Below are 12886 nucleotides of genomic sequence, written 5' to 3'. Positions count from 1 at the left end.
ATGAAGTGTTCCATGATTCATTGTTTGTGCATAACACCCAGTGCTCCATGCAGAATGTGCCCTCCTCAATACCCATCACCAGGCTAACCCATCCTCCCACCCCCCTCCCCTCTAGAACCCTCAGTTTGTTTTTCAGAGTCCATCGTCTCTCATGGTTCGTCTACCCCTCCGATTTCCCCCGCTTCATTCTTCCCCTCCCTCTACCTTCTTCTTCTTCTTTTTTTTTTCTTAACATATATTGCATTATTTGTTTCAGCGGTACAGATCTGAGATTCAACAGTCTTGCACAATTCACAGCGGCATGCTTCACTTTATTGCAGTCTGCAAACTCTGCCTTTTAGTTTTTAAACAAATGGAAGGTTTGCATCATGCACACCTCTGGGCACCATTTTTCCAAGAACATTTGCTCACTTCGGGTCTCTGTGTCACATTTTGGTGATTCTTGGAGTATTTCAATATGTCAAACCCTTTCATTATTATTATTTTGTTAGGGTGATCTGTGATCAGTGATCTTGGATGTGACTATTATAATTGTCTTGGGGCACCATGAATTGTGCCCTTTTATGAGGCTGAACTTAATTGGCAAATGTTCCACTGAACAGCCTGTCCCCCATCCCTCTCCCTCTCCTCGGCCTCCCAAATCTGCAAGACACAGCAAGATTGAAATCAGGTCACTTAATATTCCTTACAAGGGCCTCTAAGTGTTTAAGTGACAGAAAGAGTCACATATATCTCGCTTTAAGTCAGAAGCGAGAAATGATTAAGCTTAGTGAGAAAGGCGTGTTGAAAGCCAAGATAGTCCGAAGGCTAAACCTCTTGCACCAATGAACCAAGTTGTAGATGCAAAGAAGTTCTTGAAGGAAATACAGAGCGCTATTCCAGTGAACACACAAATGATAAGAAAGCACAACAGCCTTCTTGTTGACATGGAGAAAGTTTTAGAGGTCTGGATAGAAGATCAAAGCAGCCACTACATTCCCTTAAGCCAAAGCCCAATGCAAAGCAAGGCCCTGATTCTTTAGTTCTGTGAAGGCTAAGGGAGGTGAGGAGGCTGCGGAGGAAAAGCTGGGAGCTCACAGAGGTGGGTTCATAAGGTTTAAGGAAAGAAGCATCTCACGGGAGAGTAGCAGGTGCTGATGGAGAAGCTGCAGCAAGTCATCCAGAAGATCCGGCTGAGGGAATTCACGAAGGTGGCTCCGCTCAACAACAGACTTTCAGTGTAGATGGAACAGCCTTCTATTGGAAGCAGATGCCACCTAGGATTTTCATAGCTGGAGAGGAGAAGTCAACGTCTGGCTGACTGCTGTTAGGGGCTAATACAGCTGGTGACTTGAAGTTGAAGCTAATGCTCATTGACCATTCTGAAAATCCCAGGGCCCTTAAGAGTTTTGTTAAATCTACTCTGCCTATGCTCTAGAAATAAAACCACAAAGCCTGGATGATGGCGCATGTGTTTACAACATGGTTTCCTGGATCTTTTAAGCCCACTGTTGAGACCTATTGCTCAGAAAGAAACTACTCCTTTCAAAACATGACTGACTGCTCATAGACAATGCTCCTGGTTGCCTGAGAACTCTGATGGAGATATTCAGCAAGATTAATGCCATTTTCATGCCTGCTAATGCCACATCCATTCTGCAGCACATGAAATAGGGAGTAATTTTGACATTCACGTTTAATACATTTAGGAATACAGTTCATAAAGCTGTCTTGTCATAGAGAGTGATTCCTCTGATGGATCTCTGCAAAGCAATTGAAAACCTTCTGGAAAGGATTCACCACTCTACATACCATTAGGAACATTTGTGACTCATGGGAAGATGTCAAAATACCAACACGAGCAAGAGTTTGGCAGAAGTTGACTCCAGCCCTCACCAGTGACTTTGAGGGGTTCAGGACGTCAGTGGGGAAGGTCACAGCAGGTGTGGTGGAAACAGCAAGAGACCTAGAATCAGAAGTGGAGCTGGAAGATGGGGCTGATTTGCTGCATCTCATGATCAAACTTGAACGGATTAGGACTTCGTTTTTAGGGATGAGCAAAGAAAGTGTTTCTTGAGACGGAATCCACTCCTGGTGAAGACGCTGTGAAGACTTTGAAATGTCAACAAAGGATTTAGGATCTCTCATGCACTTAGTTGATAAAGCAGTAGGGGGGTTTGAGATAACAGACTTGAATTTGGAAAGAAGTTCTGTGGGTAAAATGCTATCCGACAGCATTTCGTGCTACCGGGAAAGCATTCGCAAGAGGAAGAGTCAATCAATGGAGCAAAGTTCATTGTTGTCTTATTTTAAGAAATGCCATGGCCACCCTCACCTTCAGCCACCACCACCCTGATCGGCCAGCACCCACCAACATCGAGGCATAATCCTCCACCAACAAAAATATTATGATGGTCTGAAAGCTCAGAGGATGGTTAGCATTTTTTTCAGCAATAATGTACTTCTAAATTAAGGGAAGTATGTTTTTTTAGACCTAATACTACCACGCACTTAATAGTGTAAATATATCTTTATATGCACTGGAAAATGAAAAAAATTATTTGACTCACTTTATTTCGATATTCACTGTATTGGGGGGGTCTGGAACTGAACCCACAATGTGTCATATGCCTATAATTAACACCTATTCCCGAGGAAGCGTACTGTGACACTTTCCAGACAGCTCACCCGATTCTATCTCACTGGGTTGGTGAGAAGAGATGAAATGATTTCAGCCCTTTTCTGTCTGCTAATGATTTGGAAATCCCAGATCATGACTGGGGTGTCATAGAAAATATCTGTAATACCCTGTCCTTAACCAGCTTACCATATTTCTGCCTCAGAATCTACGTGCATTAAGATTCTTTCTATTCTCAGAACAACCGCCCACACTGGTTACCCTCCCAACCTGTCCGCAAACACATGTTTACTTTGGGAATTCCTGGCATCGGAAGCCTCCTTGGAGATGCTTTCCACACACCATTGTACACGTTATGCCATGTTGTTCAGGTTGAATTGACACATTTTGTGACATGTTTGACTCTTATATGAGATTAAGAGTCTTCGAGAATGCTATTCACAGAGATAACCGAAGGACCCAGGATAGACTTTACACATAGTAAATACTCACTGTGTTTTAGTCTCCCAAATTTAACTTAGTTCAGAAACTCTCCTGAACTGGGTGTATTTATAAATAAGTGAAAGGTTTCAATTATATTTTTACTATTTTTTTCAATGATATGATTTTTAAGTTTCATCTCTAAAATTCTGTAACTCAGTAAGCAGAAAATGATAGTTTCTTTTTGAAGATTTTATTTATTTATTTGAGAGAGAGAGAGAACACGAGCAGGGGAAGGGGCAGAGGGAGAGGGAGAAGCAGGCTTCCTGCTGAGCAGGGAGCCCGACACGGGGCTCAATCCCAGGACCCTGAGATCGTGACCTGAGCCAAAGGCAGATGCTTAACCGCTTACTGACTGAGCCACCCAGGCGCCCCAGAAAGTGATACAGTTTCTATTTCATAAAACTGTGCTTCATTTCCTGAATATGTATACAGTCTTTGCAAAACAATTACTGACTACAAAATGCATAAATATTTATTGTTGAAAAAACCCAGAAAATGGTGAAGAAAATTAAAGTAGCCATGTTCTCAGCACAGAAAGAAATATAAATTGTACATTTTTAAGAAGGTTGAAATGCTTATACCACTTTAACTTTTTGAACTAAGAAAAACACACTTTGTCAAATAGTATATAGAGTATCGAAAGAAAGCATTTCATAAAAGAACTTTCCACTATGGGGTGCCTGGGTGGCTCAATCTGTTAAGTGTCCGACTCCCGGTTTCTGCTCAGGTCATGATCTCAGGGTCGTGGGATTGAGTCCCTCATGGGGCTCTGTGCTGGGTGTGAAGCCTACTTGAGATTCTCTCCCTCTCCATCTCTCCCCACTTGCACAAATGCATGCGCACTCTCAAATAAATAAATAAATAAATCTTTTTTTTAAAAAAAAAAACTTTTCACTGGAAGTACATTTACCAAAACACTAACTTTTACAGCTTAATATTAGTATATTTAGTAAGTTCTTTTAATTCTATGTGATATTTTGTAACACTTTTTCATTTGGCGTATTATGAATATTTTCCTATAATTACATATTTAATGCTTTAATCCTACCTCGTTTTTTGGCTAATACATGCTGTTGATATTTTGGGTCCTACTCCTCCATCCACCCCCCTCCCCATTTTATTGAGTCATGTTTGTGTATAGACATTTTTTTCAAAACATGATATAAGCTTATCTTACATTGCTTTATTCACCAACTCTGTGTAATAAACATCGTCCCCATCAGCGAGCCCTCATCCGTACTAGTCCCTGAAGTACAGTAATACTGCGCACCATCCACCGTACATAGAGTTGTGTTGTAAACTGCTCAATCAGTCCCCATTTGTTTCCAACAATTATCTACTATATACAATAATCTACTATATTATGTAAGATGTAATAAACCACCTTATTTGATATATTTGATGAATTTCCATTTTTTTATATTTTTTAAAGATTATTTGAGAGAGAGAGAGAGAGAGCACGTGCACGTGTGCACGTGAGTGGGGGGTGGGGCAGAGGGAGAGAGAATCTCAAGTGGACTCCACACTTAGTGCGGAGCCTGACGCAGGGCTCGATCCCAGGACCCTGAGATCACAACCTGAGCTGAAGCCAACATTTAGATGCTCGACCAACTGAGCCACCCGGGCGCCCCATTTTTTTTTTTTTTAATAATATAACTGTTGGATTGGGAGTCACTGATCAAAGATGGTTCATATTTGTTTCCCACAGAAACACCATGCTCATCTGTTCTGCTAGCATAGAATAAGAAAGCCCATTTCTTTAAACACGCAATAATATTAGGTATTAATGTGATTTTTATTTTATTTTATTATTTATTTATTTTTTGAAGATTTTGTATATTTATTTGACAGAGAGAGATACAGCGAGAGAGGAAACACAAGCAGGGGGAGTGGGAGAGGGAGAAGCAGGCTTCCTGCGGAGCAGGGAGCCCGATGCGGGGCTCGATCCCAGGACCCTGGGATCATGACCTGAGCCGAAGGCAGACACTTAACGACTGAGCCACCCAGGAGCCACCTTAATGTGATTTTTAATCTTTACCATATTGATGATCTGAAAATTTCATTGTTGCCCTATTTTCTAATATATATATGGGCTCTCCCTTAGATTTTTTTTTAATGAACTACATATTCATGCATGCTATTTGCACACTTTCTGTTTGGGGTATTCATTTTTTAAAAATTGACTTGAAGGCATTACATTTGTGATACTTTGTTTTAAAAGCGTCAAGAACATTTAGAGGAATCCAGTAATGCGAAGATCATATTCTGGGGTGCATGCTAAGTCCTTGATATTTTAAGGTATGCCCCACAAGGTATTAATGTTTAAATAATTGAAGCCACTAGACAAAAAAAAGAAATAAATAAATAAAAAAAAAAAAGAAAGAAAGAAAGAAAAAAGAATTAAATCTTTGGACATTTTTCCTAAGTAATTTGATGGTTGGGGTAAATGGGAATGCCTAATTATGGATGTCACTGGATTCTTTAAATAGAATTACACTCATAAGTCAAATAAGACAATTCATAACAATTTGGTCTGGCATTTTAATTTTGTCTGTTAAATTATTCATATGAATACTTTTATGGGTTTAGCCATAAATATTTGATTGGTGGTTCCTTCATGACCATAAACTATCTCAGTCCTTTATTTTTCTCATTTATGTTCAGTGAACATATGGAAAGGTGGGGAGAATTTATTTTTCTTAATAATGAGAAACGTCTTTCCCCACAGACTTATTGAACCTGTCTGATGAGCATTTACAATGGCTGGAGGTCAACATTATACCTGTTCTGGTAGTTTCACAAGGGTGGTAATAAGAATCCTCATTACCTAGAGGGAAAACATAAGTCTCTATCTTACAGCTGAGGGAACTGACGTTCAGAGAGGTTGGAAATTTTCCAGAAGTCGCACAACATGTTGGTGGCTGAGTCTGGATTCCGGTCCAGGTCTATGTAGACTGAAAGATGGAACCTTCGCCGTCCCCTGGTGATTGTCGTGACTGGTCCTCTCTGAGCAAAGCCAGTGGGCAAATAAATGGCCATTCTCTGAGTGTGCCCCTCCATCGGCAGGCAAATTTAGGAGGTAGATTCCAACACCCAGAAAGCCATGTTCTGCTTCTGTTTTCTATGCACCTGGCTGCATAGACAAAACCTTCCCTGGTGTAAAGAGGTGTCTGTATGCACTGCGTGGTGCAGACATGTTTGAGCAGGTGCAAGATCCGGCAGGCAGCTGAGTGTGGGCAGCTAGATGGGGATGTTCGAAGATGTTTCTTATAGGCGACGTTGTGGGGTGTGGCTTTTGGTAGATGATGACCCATGGCTTAGTGGGGTCATAAGCCATCACACCTACCAGTGATCTTTCAATTCCTCTTGACCCTAAACAGAGGGAGGCATGCTTCTCTGCTAGAGAAAGGATTAGGAGCATCATCTGTTCCAATGAGGTGACGCTGGGTGGGCTCCTGGATAGCGCCTGGATGGGGGCTGCTCACCAGAGGACCACGCCAATTAGAAGCCTGACATTTTCAGCCCCGTCCTTATCGTCCAGGGAGGGGAGAGGAGCTGGACATGGAGTTCAGGGTGGATCATGTCTGCGTGATGAAACTTCCATAAAATCCCAATAAAAGGGGCTTCCAGAGAGGTCCCAGGAGGTGCTGGGAATGTGCTAGATGCCCCTGCGTCCCTTCCCGCGTACCTCGCGGACATCACCTCCATCTGGCTGTTCATCTGTGTCTTCTATCCTATTCCTTCGTAAGCTGACAAACATAAGAACCTGTTTCTCTGAGTTCTGTGAACCACTCTGGCACATTAGTCAAACCCGAGGCACGGGTCATGGGAGACTCTGATCTACAGTCAGTTACTCGGAAGCACAGGTGACAAGCTGGGCTTGTGGTTGGCGTCTCAAGTGGGGGAGGGGTAGTCCTGTGTGACTGAGCCCTTACCTGTGAGGGTCCCACACTCTCCAGGGAGATGGTGTCCAAAGTGAGTTGGATTGTAGGACACCCAGCTGGTGTCATGGAGAATCGCTTGATGTGTGGGGAAAAGCCCCACGTTTGGTGACCAGAAGCATCAGAAGTGATGGGTTCTCTGTGAAGGTAAAGGGGCGCCCGGGTGGCTCAGTTGGTTAAGCGTCTGCCTTCAGCTCAGGTCATGATCTCAGGGTCCTGGGATTGAGCCCCACGTCGTGCTCCCTGCTCAGCGGGGAGCCTTCTTCTCCCTCTCTCCCTCTGTCTCTCTGTCTCTTTATCAAACAAATAAATAAAAATCTTTAAAAAAAAAAAAAAGGAGACTCACAGGGAGGATGGAGGAGGGAGGACCTGGGCCTTGCTCTACTCAGGAGGGAGACTGAACTGACTTCTGGTACAGATCCCCCACACATCCCCCGGGACTCACTGTCCCTAAGCTTCCTTGGTACCAACCCTTTCGGCTCTGCCCACACAGATCGCAACACTGGATTACACTGTGTTGGGGCATTTCTTTACATTTTTCGCTCAGCCCCTATGTGATGTCTTCTTTGAGGACAAAGCCGGAATAGCCCAGTACCTGCCGCAAGACACTGACTCACTCCATACGTATGTGACAAAAGAAGGAGTTAGTCCACAAATGCATTTTTATCCCCAGCTGCTCCTCTCTGGCTCTGTGCTCACTGCTCTTATAAATAATTTATCTTTCAAAATGGTCGTTTCTTTCAAAATGATTTCTTTGGGGGATTTTAAACGTATTCGCTGTGCTTTATTAACTGTATTTCCATTTGGTGCTTGTCAGCAGTGCAATCAATTTAGCATACCTGGCCTCTTAGAAGGCCACCTTTCTCGTACAAATACTTCATGCTGGGTTTTCTGGAATACTTTGCAAGGGATTGCAAGGACGAGCGTGGGCATGGCTGCGTCCCTCCTTTGGACACGGATCAGGGCTTCAGACCTTGGGTTTGCCTCTCGTTTTCCTCCGGTTTTGTCATCCCCACACTGGACATGAGAGCTGCCTGTGCCCACTGCTTGGCCTGCCCTGGGGCAGGTTTTTTTTTTTTTAAAGATTTTATTTATTTATTTGAGAGAGAATGAGAGAGAGCACATGAGAGGGGGGAGGGCCAGAGGGAGAAGCAGACTCCCCGCTGAGCAGGGAGCCCGATGCGAGACTCGATCCCGGGACTCCAGGATCATGACCTGAGCCGAAGGCAGTCACTTAACCAACTGAGCCACCCAGGCGCCCTGCCCTGGGACAGGTTTATTGCAGCTGCTTCCATGTGGTCCCCAGGTGGCCCCTCACAGAGAGATCCGGCAAGGGGAGCAGGACGTCCCCGACATGCGCTCATGCCCTGCTGTCCAGCCTCCCCTTCTGGGCACTGCTAGCTGAGGTCTGGTCTCAGGGTTGGCCGTGGAAGGATGGGAGGGCCAGGTGGCTGAAGCCTGGAGGGCCAAGGGGGCTCACTTGGAGCTGGAGACGCGCCCCAGGAGGCCATGCTGGCCTCCTCTTCACCAGGGACGCCCCCACTGGGCAGGGGGAATAGGCCCCGGGGCTGGGGGATGATGCCTCCTGACCCTGAGCTGGACGTGACCTGGGGCATCTTTAGGAAGGACCCGGCTGTGAGAACAGAGAGGTATAGCAGGAGAAGGGAGGCAGCAGAGGGGGCTGGCCCCGTTTGCACCCTTCCACCCCCTCCGGTGTGCGCCTGGGGAGACAGAGATCCCACAGCTCTCGGGTTTGGAATCCACACTCGGGAGCACGCTGCATTTTCACCAACAAAACAAGCTCAAGGCTCCCTTCAGAAGCAGGATCAGAGAGGGATCCACAGGAGAACTCCGTCCTTGCCCCGTCAGGTCACAAGACGTCCTGTGCATATTAATTTCCAGTGTCCCGCTCAGTGTGGGAGTCAGAAGCAGGATGCTCCTGCACCACGAGCTGCCAGGGCCGTCTGTAAGCACCTGGAGGGACCCCCAGAACCCGGGCTGTGTGTGTGTGTGTGTGTCCCCTGGCCTCAGGTTGGCTGCATGTTCCTGTCTCTGCAGGTGGCGCCCCGGCAGGGACCCCGCCCGCAGGGGGCAGCCCACGGCCTCTGGCTCAGGCCGCGGCCCTCCTGGTCAAGAGGCTCTGGCACACGTGCCGGGCCTGGAAAGTCACCCTCTCCAACCTGCTGCTGCCCGTCCTCTTCGTGGCCTTGGCCATGGCCTTCTTCATGGTGAGGCCTCTGGCCACTGACTACCCTCCCCTCAAACTAACACCGGGCCATTACGACAGGGCCGAAGCTTACTTTTTCAGGTAAGAACCTTTTTTCCCTCCTCTTTTACTTCCCAATTATGTCAGGGTTATGAATAGCAGTAGCTTTGATCCTTTTTTAAAAAAAAATTATTTATTTATTTGGGAGTGAGAGAGAGAGAGAGCACACAGGAGCAGGGGGGAGGGGCAGAGGGAGAAGCAGGTTCCCCGCCGAGCAGGGAGCTGGATGTGGATGCGGGACTCGATCCCAGGACCCCAGGATCACGACCTGAGCCAAAGGCACACGCTTCACCGACCGAGCCCCCCAGGCGCCCCAGCAGCTTTGATACTTTTAAGAATCTCGACTATACATGAGGTTTCATGATTTTGGAGCACTGGCTCGAGAGGGTAAGCTCATGGACTGTAGCAAACCCTGTATCTACCATGTTTTTCCTACTCATGCCTACATGCCTACGATCGAGTTTAACTCCTAAATCAGGCACAGCCAGAGACTAACAAGAGCGATAGCAGAAGACTTGTAACAACAGACTCTCTACAGTTACACGCATGTGGGCTCTCTGAGTAGCTTGGGGTCCTGTGCCCGCCCTAGTTCTTGTGCTGATGTGATGAGATCAGGTGAGTAGCCTGAAGGTCTGTCTGGAGGAGTAGCTGCTCCCAGCCCGTGGGCGATCCACACCCAAAACCGCGGATAAGAGGAATTATTGTGTTTCACAGAACCTTCCAGGCTTGCTGTGGGACAGCGACCAGGAGCTGCACGCCCCTCTCTGCAGAGACATGTCTGACTTTTCTCTTGGGGGTGGGAATGAGCCCATGCGCACCCCCAGGCTAGAGGAGGTCCAGTAAATTCAGAGTTTTCCAGCCAGATGAATTTGCAAAGGATGTTCTCAGGGGTTTAATTTTACTACCGGGGGCCTGACTGAAGGACCTGAGCTGGTTCCCCTGCCAAGACTGAGGCAAGCATCTCCCCTGAGCTCTGCCCCAGGCGGGGGGCATCATTGCCCTGAACGCGGACCCGCACAGGCGGCTCATGGTGTGGAGGACACAATGAGCTCTACCTTTGTCAAATACTTATCTTTACTAAAATAACGAGCTTAATTAGCTAGACTCTTCGTGCTTGCTAATATTTGTCACTTTTACGACGGTGTGTAATTTGGAATTAGGCTTAAACAAACAGAGGCAGAGAAGGCAACATCGATTATAAACTGTCTGGTTTGTTTCTCGGTCCTTTGGTTAATTGTACTCTTTCCTCTGTGTGTCCTTATGCTCCGTAGAGTCTGGGTTTAACTCACGAAGAGAATCCTGCAATTTCTCTATTTGGAGAAATGTGTACAGGCCCTAAGTATTCCCTCTGCAAGTGGGCTCCTTTTGCTTCTAGCTAGATATTTTCTTTTCCTGCCCTCATCTTCTTCTCCAAAGTGTTTTAAAGGAACGGACCGAAAGGACAGTGTCACTAATGCGTTCTGGCCAAATGTTCCCATTTTCTGCCACACTCCTCAAGTGGGAAGGAGCAGTAACTAGCCTATTATAAAGCGTGTTTCTTGAAAAAAGTAATAGAAAATGCAGGCTAGCCAAAATAACAATAAAAAAACTTCACAGGTAATCCTACCAGCACTAGCTACCGTAAACCTAGTGGTGTGCAGCCTTCCCCATGTTAATACGTAATATTATTTTATTTATTTATTTTTATTTAATTTTAATTTATTTATTTTGTTTTTAGGTTAATTTAATTTAATTTAATTTTAATTAATTAATTAATTTATTTATTTTTGAGAGAGAGCAGGCCCGCACAAATGGGGGCAGGGGAAGAGGGAGAGGGAGAAATTATCAAGCAGAACCCCGATGAGACTCCCGGGGCCCATCCCTCGACTCCGAGATCATGACCCGAACAGAAACCAAGAGTCAGACGTTCAACTGTCTGAGCCACCCCAATACGTAATACTTTTAAACACATGCATTTTTATTTTTTAGGACAGTGGTATCCCACTACAAAACTCTTCATTTTTTGCTTTTTTACTCAATAACACATTTGTCTGTTTTTGTAAATCGAGCACAACCATGTCACCCATTTTCTTTTTTTTTTTTTTAAAGATTTATTTATTTATTTTAGAGAGAGAGAGGGAAAGTGTGTTGGGGAGGGGCAAAGGGAGGGAGAGAGAGAGAGATAGAGAGAGAGAGAGAGAAAATCCCAAGCAGACTCCTGCTGAGCGCAGAGCCCGATGCGGGGCTCGATCCCAAGACCCTGAGATCATGACCTGAGCCGAAATCAGGAGTCAGATGCTCAACAGACTGAGCCACCCAGGAGCCCCAACATCACCCATTTTCGTGCCGTGCAGCAGTATGTTGCATGGACGTACCATAATTTATTTGAGCAATCTCTTTTGGGGATGCATACAGGTTTATTTATTTGTTTAAGCAATTTTCCTATTGCAGGCAATTCTGTAGGAATACCTTCATTTGGATTCATGGCACTATCTAATTGTTTCCATTATCATACATTTCCTTAACACATTTTGGGGCAACAAGCATTAGCATTTTTAAGGTAGATATTGCCAAATTATTCCTATCAATGTGCATCAATTTACAGTCCCAGAAAGGCATCGATTCTTTTACTCACAAATATTTATTATGCACCCACTGTATGCCACATGTTTTGTTTTTTTTTTAAGATTTTATTTATTTATTTAAGAAAGAGAGAAAGAGAGCAGAGGGAGGGACACACAGAGAGAGAGAATCTCAAGCAGACTCTGCACTGAGCACAGAGTCCGACGTGGGGCTTGATCTCACGACCCTGAGATCATGACCGGAGCTGAAATCAGCAGTCAGATGCCCCACCAGCTGAACCACCCAGGGGCCCCTGTCACATGCTTTTCTTGGTGGCAGTTACACCTGAATGAATAAAACAGGCCCAGATCCCTACATTCCTTTTTTCGGGGGTTGGTGGAGAGGAGGAAACTCATTTCTCCAAATTCTCACTGTCCCTTTTATTTCCACCTCTGGGCTCCCATTGCTCTAGGAGGCAGCTCTTTGATTGCTGCTGAGGTTGCCTGTTCTCAGTTATTTCTTGTTATTTGAAATTTCACCCTCTCTATTGATATATCAGATATATCCTACAAGTGTGTCCCACGTTGCCGTGTCACAGGTCTGGACTGACTGCCCCTTCACCTCTCTTCCACCCATGTCATCTCCATCCTTTCCTCCTGAGGGGGGTGAGAACCCCCCCCCATGGTGCGTATTCCATTGGCTCCATTGAAACAGCCATTTGCCTTCTCCACTGCATCATTAATTTGGCAACTGTGTTTTTTGTGTTTTTTCATCTGAAAGCATTTTCCCTGCTCTCCCAGCATGCGTTTTGCATAGAAGTCATATCCTCCCAAACCATTTGGAGCCTGAGAGTTAGAGATATTTTATTTTATTTTTTTCAAGGGGCAAGCAAACGTAAGTTTATTAACATGTGCAGAGTACGTGCACGGGGGAGCACCCGGTGATGAGCAGCTCAAGAGGGTGCTGAGAACTTGGGCTTATATGGCATCTTAACAAAAGAACCATAACCTTTTAGAGACATGACAGGACAAAGGAAAA

General features: G+C 45.3%; 1 protein-coding gene across 1 annotated transcript in view; it reads left to right on the top strand.

Annotated features, from left to right (window-relative positions):
* The window catches only part of LOC102737067 (ATP-binding cassette sub-family A member 13), an 83048-nt gene extending 73695 nt beyond the window's left edge, over window positions 1-9353 (top strand). The window contains exon 14 of the mRNA XM_081799718.1: window positions 9100-9353. Within this exon, the coding sequence (XP_081655844.1) occupies window positions 9100-9353 (254 nt within the window). The remainder of the gene's footprint in view (window positions 1-9099) is intronic.
* The last annotated feature ends 3533 nt before the right edge of the window (window positions 9354-12886 follow it).

The sequence above is a fragment of the Leptonychotes weddellii genome, chromosome 12, assembly GCF_054177405.1.
Source record: "Leptonychotes weddellii isolate Sample4059 chromosome 12, ASM5417740v2, whole genome shotgun sequence".
Classification (NCBI taxonomy): domain Eukaryota; kingdom Metazoa; phylum Chordata; class Mammalia; order Carnivora; family Phocidae; genus Leptonychotes; species Leptonychotes weddellii.
Note: the sequence above shows the minus strand (reverse complement) of the source record. Positions and strands in the feature narration are given on the sequence as shown.